Source organism: Dermochelys coriacea, chromosome 19, assembly GCF_009764565.3.
Source record: "Dermochelys coriacea isolate rDerCor1 chromosome 19, rDerCor1.pri.v4, whole genome shotgun sequence".
Lineage (NCBI taxonomy): Eukaryota > Metazoa > Chordata > Testudines > Dermochelyidae > Dermochelys > Dermochelys coriacea.
This window is the reverse complement of record NC_050086.2, coordinates 3,781,916-3,794,318: the sequence shown is the minus strand read 5'-3', so window position 1 is coordinate 3,794,318 and position 12,403 is coordinate 3,781,916. Positions and strand designations below refer to the sequence as shown.

The 12,403-nt window shown below is 51.4% G+C and overlaps 2 protein-coding genes across 6 annotated transcripts in view; one reads left to right on the top strand and one right to left on the bottom strand.

Annotated features, from left to right (window-relative positions):
* The window catches only part of KIAA0319L (KIAA0319 like), a 51,274-nt gene extending 49,540 nt beyond the window's left edge, over positions 1 to 1,734 (bottom strand). Inside the window, exon 1 of the mRNA XM_038377264.2 lies at positions 1,595 to 1,734. The gene's annotated coding sequence lies outside the window, so the exon portion shown is untranslated. The remainder of the gene's footprint in view (positions 1 to 1,594) is intronic.
* Positions 1,735 to 1,896: 162 nt separating this feature from the next.
* NCDN (neurochondrin) lies at positions 1,897 to 12,403 on the top strand. Of its 5 annotated transcripts, none has more exons than XM_038377275.2 (7): positions 1,897 to 1,977; positions 5,068 to 5,207; positions 5,696 to 6,691; positions 7,594 to 7,835; positions 9,052 to 9,276; positions 10,125 to 10,267; positions 10,590 to 12,403. In XM_038377275.2, exons 2-7 carry the CDS (start codon positions 5,082 to 5,084, stop codon positions 11,024 to 11,026), a joined length of 2,169 nt encoding a protein of 722 aa, XP_038233203.1. In that variant the 5' UTR covers positions 1,897 to 1,977; positions 5,068 to 5,081; the 3' UTR covers positions 11,027 to 12,403. The 5 variants fall into 5 exon arrangements, with proteins under 5 accessions (XP_038233203.1, XP_038233199.1, XP_038233201.1 ...); XM_038377271.2 differs by having other exon boundaries at positions 1,923 to 2,222; XM_038377273.2 differs by having other exon boundaries at positions 1,947 to 2,034.

Genomic DNA, 12,403 nt, shown 5'->3' with positions numbered 1-12,403 from the left:
TACGTAGGTTATGTCTGTAAGCCACTTCAAGTTCCTCAGATGAGATTCAGCAGTATTATCATCATCATCATCATTATAGAGTTGAGTATCAGTTTATTCTTAAGGAAATTTCCATAGAATTAGGGAGAGAATTTTGGCCAATAGCAGTAGACAAGAATATGGACAGTAGATAATTCTTGTTGATGCCAACATAGTTTATGACAACAAGAAAATTTCACAAGGTAATAAATGGGAAAAGGAGTTGGAGGGGAGGATTTAACCAATAGGAAGCTAAGAAAGTTTGCAACACTTCTGTCCTGCGTGTTACAAGCACACCCAAAAAACAAAAATTCTATTTCTGCTGCTGGAGCTTTCTGCATGGATCACAAGACAATGTTTACTTAAAACGTCTTTAGATCAATGAAGATGTAAGATAATCTGGTCTGCCAGCTACGTAGAAGTCTGTTCGTGTACACAGAGATAAATTGTGTTTGATCAGCATCTTAACAGCTGTGAAATGAGACGTTCAGTTTGAGTAATCAGGACTTTTTTTTTTTTTAAACTTACAACTCAGACAACCTAGTAAACCTACTGAGTAGATGACCTTTTAAAGTATATATTTTGCTTGTAATCGTATATTTTGCCTTGCATATGTATTTAAAATTTTATGTTTCAGGGAGAGTTTGTAACTGCAACTTATCCTTAACAGATGAAAGAGGAGCATAAAATAAAACAAAACCCTTTACAAAACATTACAAAGTGAGCTTTGTCTAGGCAGCCACACTGGTATACACAGACACCGAGTTTAATAATGAAAATACCTACAGTGTCTACTTTCATCTGACAAAATTTTTAATCCCATTACTATGTCTCTTGATTTCTTTTTTCCTTCTATTATGCAATTGTATACAATTTAGGAACAACACATCCTAAAGTTGCTGTACAAAATAAAGTAACACACACATTGAATAAAATAGCACATTCCTCCAAATCAGCCTGAAATTATCTCACTTGCTGTGCTTCCCTGCCCCACTCCAAACTGAGAAGAGAAACAAATGTTTGCTCTTTTCCCCTCTCCCCTGCATGCAGCTCTAGATAGCATACCTTATTCTTAGCAGGGCAAAAGCCAGTTTGGCTTTGTACAGGAGAAAGTAATTTCCTGGGGAAAAAACGGGGAGTCAAATGAGAGTCACGGGGAGCTGATCCGTTGACAGTGACACTATTCCTTTTCCCTGGAAAGAGTTCATCTCAGGCACATCCCTGTGACCGTTTTATTTTGAAGAACACGGATTTTTTTTTTAAATAAATAAAAAAAAAAAAAAAAGTCAGCGTTCCGACTGGCTACAAATACCCGTGGCTAGCACCACAAGCAGCCCAGGCCCGGCTCGGGCTCCTGAGGCAAGGCTCTGCCGCCGATTACAAGAGGCGCCCGAGCCAAGCAGGGTTTCTGCCCCGGTCACGCTCCAACTGGAACGGCCCCCAGCCCACCCGTGCCGGCCGGGGGGCGCCGCGGTGCCGGAGCGAAGGGAGCCCAGCAGCCGCTGCCTGCGGAACTCCCGGCCACTGGCTCTGCGCAGCGCCGAGCACGCGGCTCTCCTAGCGAGCAGGTACCTACCACGGGCACATGACCGGGGAGCTCCGGGGGCTGCGCTCCCCCTGGGGCGTCGCGGGGGACTCCGAGAGCGCCCCCGCCGCGACCTCACCCGCGCCGCTCCCCGCAGGGCAGGGGGGGCTCAGGCCTCCAGCGCCTCTCGCCGGGGGGGCGCGCAGCCTCCTCCCCCGCGTCCATTGGGGGGGGTCCGGGGCTGGGGCTGCCCCCGCAGTGAGGGAAGATCCCCGAGGAGCCGGCCCTGGGCGTGCGCGGGCTCGGAGGCTCCTTCTCTCGGCTTCACTCAGCAGCAGGCGGGGGAGGGGGGCGGCACCCGTTTACCTCTGACCCGGAAACACAACCCCCCCGGGACCCGGAAGCGGAAACAGACGCGGCTACGCCGGAGAGCGGTGGGTTCTGTGTATCTCGCGGGGCCTGGCCGCGTCTGCCCCGCAGGAGCCGCCCGGGTAGGGAAGGGCCTCGCGCGATCGTCTTGCTTGCGAAGAGCGGCAGGGAAGTCCTGCCGCCGGATTTTACCCATATCCGGCATGGCGGCGGCGGCATCACCCGCCGCCTAACAATCCAGCACGTGATTGGCTGGAGCGGGAGCGTGGGGCTCGCTGACTGGCTGGGAGGAGAGGCTGAAGGGGGTGAGGTGAGGACCTTGGGGCAGGCGGTTGAGGTGAGGGCAGCATGTTCAGGCTCTCGTAGCTGTGAATGAGGGGAACTTTGCGGGGGTGGAGGGAGCCTCTGTGTCAGCCTCCTCTGAGACCAGATCCCCGGGGCTTCCCGACCAGGCTTCCATGGGGGGCAATGGCCGGGGGGAGGGGCTGGCCGACCAGGCTTCCATGGGGGGCAATGGCCGGGGGGAGGGGCTGGCCGACCAGGCTTCCATGGGGGGCAATGGCCGGGGGGAGGGGGGGGCTGGCCGACCAGGCTTCCATGGGGGGCAATGGCCGGGGGGCGGGGGGGGCTGGCCGACCAGGCTTCCATGGGGGGCAATGGCCGGGGGGCGGGGGGGCTGGCCGACCAGGCTTCCATGGGGGGCAATGGCCGGGGGGGGGGCGCTGCCCGACCAGGCTTCCGAGGGGGGCAATGGCCGGGGGGGCGCTGCCCGACCAGGCTTCCGAGGGGGGCAATGGCCGGGGGGGGGGCTTCCCGACCAGGCTTCTATGGGGGGCAATGGCCGGGGGGGGGCTTCCCGACCAGGCTTCCATGGGGGGGCTTCCCGACCAGGCATCCATGGGGGGCAATGGCCGGGGGGGCGCTGCCCGACCAGGCTTCCGAGGGGGGGCTTCCCGACCAGGCTTCCATGGGGGGCAATGGCCGGGGGGGCGCTGCCCGACCAGGCTTCCATGGGGGGCAATGGCCGGGGGGGGCTTCCCGACCAGGCTTCCTTGGGGGGCAGTGGCCGGGGGGGGGCTACCTGACCAGGCTTCCATGGGGGGCAATGGCTGGGGGGCGGGGAGAGGCTGGTTGGGGCCTATGGGGGGGTATGGTATGTAGCGAGTTGAAGGCCACGTCTGGGTGGGGGGATGTTTTCGGGGGGGAGGACAGGCAGGATACCCCCAGGGACAGGAGCCCATCTCACCAGACAGTCAAGCTTGGTCACTGTTTATACCCACCCCTAAAGTTTTTTGGGAGGGGTTGTGTCCCAGTCTTAACATGGCGACTGACTTCCAGAAGCCCATTAACAGGGCCCTGGGAAACGCTGCCGTGTGGCGACGCATAAAGCCGTGGGTTGTGATGCCCAGACTTGCAGGGTGCAGCAGATCCCGGGGCTCCAGGATGTGGGGTTGGTGTGTCATTAGGCACTGCCTTCCCCTCTGAGTCCGTGCTGGATGGGGCTAGGGACTCTATGCTGCTGGGAGTGCCACCGTTCTGGGAGGACATGAAACAGAGGCCCTGGCCGCTTGTGCTTATTAAGATTCTTAGAGCTGGTCTAATTTCAACACAGGCAATTGTTTTATGACCTCTCACAATCTGACCCCCTTGGTTTGGATTCTCCTACTACTACTAGGAAACAGGTCTGTAGCATTGCTGTGTGCTGTGAAACGCTGGCTGCCTACCTTCCCTGTGGTGTATGAAGTGATCCTTGTCTATATAATAGATTATAAAGTGATGTGCATTGTTCCAAAAGAAAAGGAGCTCTGGAAATGTAACTGCTAAAACTAGCACTCTCCCCATCCACACATTTTAATTTAGTCGGGCTTCCTGTAATAGGTAGTTTCAGGACTGTTTCATTTAGCCTAATAGGCAGATTTATGACTCAGGATGTAATATGTAAATACACGTTCATGTTAGTATGTGCTGTATTTACATATTGTGGCACTATAATACCAAATGGCTATTCAAAAAGCTTTATGCAGAGTGACTAAGGGTACAGTCACAGATTTCATCCCCCAAATATTGTGGCTGTTTGATGTGAAATGCCCAAAAGAATCCAATTCTGCAAAATATCCTTGTGAAAAAACAAAGTTTGTTGTTGAGCAGTAGAAGCACGCATACAAAATGTCCACACTCTTGTTTTCTATTTATCTAGTGCTTCTGTAATTTTAAAATAGCCTCAACACTTTAAACCAAATTTGGTTTAAAAACTTTTTTTATGTATGGGTTTGGACGTACCGTACCATGTTTTATCCTGGAACAAATGTTTATAGCGGAGTAATAAACTTCTCTGAAACTGTGGTTTGTAATGGAAATGCTGATAACAGATTCTTGAGCCCTGCCACATGAATACGGAGTTATAATTAAGGAAGTTTTCTGCTATGTAATTATCCAAACAAAAGAGAGCTGCCAGCAGCCTGTGTGGAATATGCATTTGAGAAAAGCGCTACCCTACAGTTTAAGCTAGAAATAAATGTGGCTCTAAATGAGCAAAAGTTGGCATCCCTTAGTTTGAAATGGTTTTTAATAATTTCTTCTCTCTTAATTTAAATAAGAATAGGCCATGTAGTCCAAATCAGTCCATTGATCCGGCAGTAATCAATATTTGATACTTCAAATATAAATGCACAAAGCAACAACCATAACACCTGGCCAATTTTACCATGCTGCAGATTCCTTCCTGATTCCTACATTCATCAGTTTATGCCCTGAAGCCTGATGTTTGATTACCCTTATGGTAGCTTACATTACTACAGATTTTATTATGAGCCATAAAATAATCCAGCTCCTTTTAAAATCCAGCTACTGTATTTGGGATGCTGACCATCTGCAGTGGGGAATTCTTCAGGCTGAGCACATGGACAGGAACTTTTTCTTTTCTTTTAGATTTTCTTGTGATTAATTTAATCCTTGTTCTCTGATAACGGGGCAGAGTAATGACGGGGCTCTGATTAGTTCTCAGTGATCTTAAACATCTCTGTCACGTTCCCTTCTGATTCTTCTTCTCAGTTAGAGCATCTCTCCATCATACCTGATTTCTCCATTGGAACTGGCAGCCCCACCGCATCCCAGTGCTTGCTGGTTTAGTAAACGCTGTCTTTCTGTGTTCACAGGTGGACTTAGCATCATGACTTCCCATTCAGGCGCTACTCCCGAGGCCAGTGAAAGCACAAGGAATGCAACGCTGGAGCGGTGCCTGAGTGTGCTCAGAGATGCAAAACATGACAGTGAGCAGTTTGCAGCCCTGCTCTTGGTAAGAATGCGTTTCTGGCTGGCACAATAGAGTGCAACCACTTCAGAAACAAACATAGGAACAGCCTCCATCGGTTAGATGTCCCTGCAGGGAGAATTGTTAGTGCAGGGAACTGGAAGTACGGATTCCTGGGTTCTATTTCCAGTTCTGCCACTGACATGCGATGAGACTTTGGGCAACTTCCTCCAAATCTCTATGCCTAGGCCTTCCTGTTTGTAAAATGGGAGTAAAACACAACTCCATGGGGTTATTGTGAGAGTTAACTGGTGTTAGCAGAGCATTCTGAGGTTCACAGCTGTACCTTTTGTCCAGCTGCCCAGGCTGCTATGCAGATCTGGGGGCCGCTGGATGGCTGGGGGTCCACTTCGTTGTATAAATGAATGAGTTCCTCTGGCCTCTTTTGGAACTACTCAGCCCTGTAAAGAGCCTTTAGCAAGGCCTCTGCCCATCTGTTTGTGCTCCTCACTGATCCCTGGTTTGTCTGGCAGGTGACCAAAGCGGTCAGAGCGGGAGACGTTGACTCCAGAACCCGTCGTCGGATCTTTGATGCAGTTGGATTCACGTTCCCAAACCGGCTTCTTGCTTCCAGGGATCCCCCAACTGGCTGTCCAGAGCACATGTTCCGAGCACTTGGCCTCACCCTCCTGGCATGTTTCTGCACTGATCCGGAGTTAGCCAGCCATTCCCAGATCCTTAACAAAATCCCGACCTTCAACAACATCCTGGCTTCTCCATCTGATCCAGACGATATGTCCACCAGCTCCATGATCGATGATGTTTACCAGTGTCTGGGCGCAGTCATGGGCACTCCCAGGGGCCCCAAAGAGTTAGTGTCCCAGGGAACCGTGTCAGCTCTGTGCCAGGCCTATGTGAATCGCAGTTACGGCTGTGACCGCGCCCTTGAGCTGCTCATGGGGCTTCTAGCCACAGCAGAGACTAAGTGCTGGCAGAGAGCCACCCCTGACCTCAGGGCTGTGCTGTGCAGGCTCAGTGAGGAATTCCACCAGGCTGAAGACATGACCAAATTCCAGCTGTGTGATGTTCTGCCTCACTTTGTATCTCCATCGCTGCTGCTCACCCGGGACCAACAGGGTTCTGAGTGCCTCTGCAACCTTTACAGAGGCCTGGTCAGCATCCTGAGCAGCAAACTGAGCCAGTCCCAGCGTGACCCTGCACTGAAGCTTGCTGCCTGCCTCACGCAGGCCTGTGGCTCAGAGTGGATCCCAACGGAGAGGGCCGGGAGCAAGTTCCTGGCCCTGCTGGTGAACCTGGCTTGTGTGGAGGTCCGTCTGTCCCTGGAGGAGCTGGACCCAGCAGATGTGGATGAGAAGCAGGAGGTAGTAACAGGCTGTTACACCCTTATTGAGCTGGGGATCCTGGAGTGCATGAAAGAAGAGAAACCACTGCTGAAGGAGGTGCAGAAAATGCAACTCGTGAGGATCATGGAGGAGGCGTTTGGGGCTGTAATACACTACCTGAGACAGGTAAAGCTATCACTGGAAATAGCCCCCCTCCCTGGTGTGATGCCTGCCTTGTGCGGACAGTCACTGGGAGATCTCACTGTTGCTGGGTTTTGGGAGATCCCAAATGCACACAGGCCTATGCCTGCGTCCATAGAAATCAGGGAGAGTTTTCTTTGGCCTCTTTGTTTTTGTTTTCTTCCATGTCGTTTAAAAGCTATAGCCCCAGACTGACACTCTCCCCTCCCCAAGTGCTCCTTTCTGCTCCCTGTTCCCATCACCAGACACTTGGAACAGTTCTCGCTGATTCCAAAAACATCTGTACTGGTCTTCTCAAAGCGTTTTCAGATCTGACTGATCACGAGACATTCAGAATCATAAAACACTGTGATTATCCTCATGTTGGTGACACCGTCTTCCCTGCAAAGAAAAAAGATATTTGGCAGCTGCTATCTAGAGACCAGCCAGAATCAGGAATCAATGCTTTCTAGCATCAGAAACCCCAGGAGGTTGTAAACCTGTCCCTGGTCCATTGGTCTAGCCGTGCTGACTCAGCTCTGGTCCAGGACTGAATACAGCAAGTCCTGGACCTAGGACTAGGGTAATTTTCATTCCCTGTGTAGCTGAAGGGCAAGGTGGCCCAGTTCACTAGCTTTCGGGGGAGTGTCAAGACTTAACGCTAAAAGGAAGTATGTCCCAACAGAAATGCGTTTATCAGTTTACCTCACTGGAGTGAGGTGTAGAGCCCAGATTTTCCTGCAGTGTTTTCCTGTCCTTTACGAACTTCTCAGCACCGAGGGGAAGGGCCATCCAGGGTTTCCTGCCTTTGGCCTCACCTCATAGGGGAGGCTGAAAAGGAAAAAAGCCTCTGCTCCCAGAGCTCTCCTCTGCTGAGTCATCTCATGCCTAGTTTGTTCCCTGGGCAGGTGGGAGAGCAGAAGCTGAAGGATCCTTTCATATTTGCCTCTGTTCGAATTCTCAGCGCCTGGCTGGCTGAAGAGACTTCCTCCCTCAAGCAGGAAATCTGCGACCTCCTGCCTTTCCTCATTCATTATGCAAAGGCACTTTTCCAAGAGGGGGACAAAACCAGGAGCACATCCCAGCATGCGACGGAGCTGTCTGGACCAGGCAGCCCTCGGGGCTCCGTGTGGCCCAGAGACGCTCTAAGGTGAGTATCTCAAGCACAGGATAGGCACAATTATGCTGTTGCATGAGTTACTCCGACATCTTGCCACAGAAACATAGATCACATCAGACTGTGGGGCCATCAAGTCTGTATCCTGCTTCCAATAGCAGCCCACGGCTGATGTCTCAGAGGAAGGAAAAAACTCATAATACATCTACGTACTTTTGCAACTCTGCATGAGGTGGCTGGAGAAATCCCTTCCTGAGCCTCACGGCAACAGCCAATGTCTTGGAACGTGAGAACTGGCACTTCTTGTCTTAGCAGAACTGCAGTAGATCATCATTCATATGTTTTTAGGAGTCCTGCCACAATATTTGATTTCGTCCCCTCCTGCAACATAGAGTTCCCCGGGTTGACTGCATTCAGTGGGAAGTAGCATTCCTTTTGTTCTAAACTTACCAGCCATTCATTTCAAGTATCCCTGTGTTCACAGCATAGGGGGCTGATCAGATTTTGTATTTTTCACTCTTGTTAACCCCAGTCTTTCAATCATAGGGTTTGTACAGAACATGCCACTGTAGCCTCAAAGCACCTTTTTCTTTCTGAGCTGAATAATTCTGCTGGTGTGATCCTAGCACTTGGAGTTCACCTAGCACACAGGGATGGGGAACTTCAGCTGTGTTCTGGCACAATGCGGTAAACTCAACAGTATTTCCAGCCAGTCTGTGATTGCTAGGAGCCAGGACAGGGAATTGAACCTTGGTCTCTTGGCTGGCAGTGCAGTGCACACACCAGGCTTCTAGCCTTGTGTTTCACAGCTTGACTGTTGTTCAGCGGTATATATGGATTTCTCGTTTGCTGTTCAAGAGGCTGTTGGAACTCCCTTTGTAAGATTCCGGGAGGGATTGATTATGCTGATAATGAGACTAGCCAAAGTTGCAACAGTTAGTGCAGCAAAGAGTTCTGGAAGGGTTACAGAACCTCCTGCATCAGATCTTAGCTATTAGGAGTTAGGGTGAGACCTTCCTGGGAGCAGATTTCCCACATCTGCCTGCTCTGAGGTTTCTTGCATGTTATTCTGAAGCATCCTATTGGAGACAGGACAGTGGACTAGATAGCCTGTGGGTTGATCCAGTTTGACAATTCCTATGTTCCATTCTCCCATGCACTCATATTGTTTTTAACGGATTGAAATGTCAGCCTGTAACCAGCTAACTGCATCTCCTTTACTATATTTCCCATCCCATCCCCTCTACAGATTTCTGCTACCTGGTTTGTGCCATTTGACGGCAGAGGACCAACCTCGGGAAATCCTTATCTCAGAGGGGGCTCCAGCATTGCTGTGTCAATATTTTCTGCACCAGTGGGAGTTGTTGGCCTCTGACCCCCAGACCTCTGCTCCTCCAGACAGCATAGATATCAGTTTGCAAACCACCTGTGGAGTTTTCCTTAACCTTGTGGTGACTGCGCCAGACTTGGTCAGGTAACAAACCCGGAACTGCAGGAAGGCACTTGTTTTAAGATCTTCAGTAAGAATAAAGAAGGTGGTAGGAGGGTTTCAGGCTAGTTCCCAGCATGTCACTAATTGGCTCTTCACTGGCAGGCTCAGAAGAGAGGCTAGAACTGCATGTGCCATGGCACTGAACTTCCCTCTCAGCCTAGACACTCTCAGGGCAGACTGGAGGCATGTTGGCAGAGCTAGGATTTCCCTTAGGCTGCTCTAGAGCAACACTGCCCAGTGCTTTGAGCTGCATTAGAGAAAACTGAATCCAGCCCTTCTGCGCAAGGAGTTGAGTCTTCAAAGTGCAGATCTGGTCCCAAAGGGATTTTTTAGAAGGATGCCTCATTACTCAGGTTTCTACTCCCTGCATGTCTGAATCAGGTCCGGCACCTCTGCTGAGACAAACAGGTGTGGTTTCGTGTTACCCCTGTAGACCAGACACTGGGACCAAGCCAGAGTCAGTTATTCGTTACGTGTCATTGACAGAATGATCAGGGTGTTGCTGAGGCAGAAAGAGCTCTGATGGCATTTCGGGTCCCAGATGCAGTTTGTGGTGCCAGGATGGAGAGAAATTGCCTTCTGTAACAGGAATGTGATCATTTGGGACATCACCGAGAGAAAGAATTAGAGTTGTCACCACCCTCTGGGGTCCTCATTACAGCCACTTGCTCACTTCAGCTTTGCTGTAAAATGTGCATCCAGTTTGCCCAGGACTCCAGGGTCTAGGATTGGGACTTCCCACTGTGACAGTGTTGCTTCCCTGCCTTGGGGTTAAGCCTGGCATCTCTGGGTGCTTCCGGCTCTGCTCAGCACACATTGGCTTTCTCTAGGCAAGACAGATGCTTTTCCTCCCTGATGGATGCGCTGCTGAAGTCTCTCCCTGCTCTGCTGCCCCAGAGAGATCGCCTTGTTCTAGCAGCCAACGTTACCACGCTGGGCTTGATGATGGCCAGGATCCTTGACATTTCTCCAGGTAAGAAGTGATCCTGGCGACGTAGCTGAGCACTTTTGTTGTTGATGGGATGGGACTGGGATCGAGGGAGATTGCACAGCAGGGGTGACCTGCCTAGTTTGGGGTCAGGAGCCCTGTTACTGGAAAGGTGTGTTTAGTGAACAAACCAAAACCTCACTGAGCAAGAACATGTGGTACGCTTGTGGGGGGCTGGAAAGACGTGGATTAAGGAACTCCTGTATCACCTATTCTGCACCTGTTGAAGAAAGCCCTGCAGCAAGCTGATTCCTGGGAGCGTGCCAAGGCCAGCCCGGTGAATTAATTAATTTCCCATTTGTTTCAGCTCACCAGAGGATGCCACCAGCCAAGGACTTCTTCAAAGCTGCTATCTGCTTCCTTTCTCAGGCCCATGCTGCCCGGGTGGAACCCGCCAGCCAGTGCTTGGCCATGGCTGTGTCACCAGCCTACGAGGCAGCCTGGGCAGACCTCGGTGAGCTGTGGTTCCTGGGGATGCAGGCCTTTGCCAGCTGTGTGCCGCTCTTTCCCTGGCTGCCCCAAATGGTCCTCCGGTCACATTGGCTAGACGACCTCTTGCAGTTATTGGGACAAGCTACACCGGTCTCGGTGGACTTTGAGCTCCTGACGGCATTGCAGGGCGTCTTGCTGGAGCTGGCCAGAGCCAGCCAGCAATGCAGAGAGGTGATCGTCTTACAGCAGGGCAAGGAGCTGGCCAACCTTTATGGCCTGGCAGCTTTAGAACAGTGCCTTTGTGAGCGGTGAAGGGCCCCTCCTCCCACAGCCGCGTGCTGCGGGGGTAGGGGGAATAAAGCCAGGCATTTGAGAGATGTTTTCCTAGCTCCTCACACACCTTTCAACCGTTTACTTCCAGGACGTGGGCATGAGGCGTTTAAGTAGCCAAACACCTCGTAAAATTAGAGAGGTGCAGTCAGAGCTCAGCAGGGCCCGGAGGAGCAGGGTTTACTCTGCCTGGCACCTGCTGTTCAGAATAATTGCTGCTTGGCTGCATTTGGCTCTCTGCGTTCACAGATTCGGGTGGGGGGAGTTGGGTCCCAATCGGGGAGAGGGCCGGCATGAGGATGCCCCTTCGAAATGCATTCTCTTCAGGACTAATGAGGCTCTGGCTTTGCTGGGAAAGTGGCCCGGTGACCAGCTCTCCCTGGATTCCATGTTCTGGGGGTGGCTTCCAAGGAGGTTTGTGTATAAGGCTAACGAAAGCAGAGGCACTTGCTTCTTTCAAGCCTGAGCCAGGCACTGAGCAAGCTTGCTCTGCAAGTACATGCCAATGCAGGCCTACAGCTTTCCAGTCCTGGGCCGCCCCACGGCTTTACCTCTCCTGTGACCAGCAGCACCCCCTGCTGGTCAAATCTGGGTTCTCACACAGCTCTCTTAACAGACCTCCATCCTGAGCTACAGCCCTCCCCTGCTCTGCCAGTCTGGGGCTCCCCTACCAATGCATCTCATCCCTAAAATGAAGCCCCCCACCGGCTTTATGAATGGATCTCTGTCCTGATCTGCAGCACCCCCTGCTATTCTAGTCCTGAGGTCTCAGCTGAGCAACAAGGACAACCCTGTGTCAAATGGTCTGGTGGTTCCATGATGCAGTGTGAGCAAAATGCCACTAGGGCCTTGATCCAAGACGGCCAAAAGTCAGTTCCCTTGTGACCTGAGCCTGCCTTGCCCTGGCAGCTAGTGAACTGGAGGTGAAATGACTGCACGCTCTCCGATCAAGCAGTGTGATTGTACAGGGTGCAGCTGAGCTTTTGTTTCAAAAGGGTCAAAGCTGCAGTTAATTTTGGTCTGTCATTGTTGGCAGGTCTCTTTCATTGTCATAAGAGTGGAAGATTATCTCCCAGTTAAACCAGGCACTGCACTGGAGAGCACCCCAGGCCATGTGTAGATGGAATCCTGGGATTTAAACTTCCCAGGATGTTGATTTTATATTTTCTCATCTTGACCAAAGGATTTTTATTTGTCTCTCCCTGGGCTTTTGAATGCAGCCTATAAATCCTGTGTTCCCATTTGTGGGATGGCTTTGCCATTTCCAAAAGAACCAAGGAAAACCTTGACCTTCTCTCCTTTTGTTGGCATTTCAAATGTTAAATAAAGTGTTTTAATAAAAGCCCAATTGCGATAGAA

What these genes read in the sequence shown, in the direction of transcription:
- NCDN (XM_038377275.2), top strand. Translation starts at nt 5,082, where the DNA reads ATGACTTCCCATTCAGGCGCTACTCCCGAGGCCAGTGAAAGCACAAGG. An exon ending in ACTGCGCCAGACTTGGTCAG is followed by an intron (nt 9,277 to 10,124) that starts GTAACAAACCCG and finishes GGCTTTCTCTAG; the next exon opens with GCAAGACAGATGCTTTTCCT. An exon ending in GATCCTTGACATTTCTCCAG is followed by an intron (nt 10,268 to 10,589) that starts GTAAGAAGTGAT and finishes CATTTGTTTCAG; the next exon opens with CTCACCAGAGGATGCCACCA.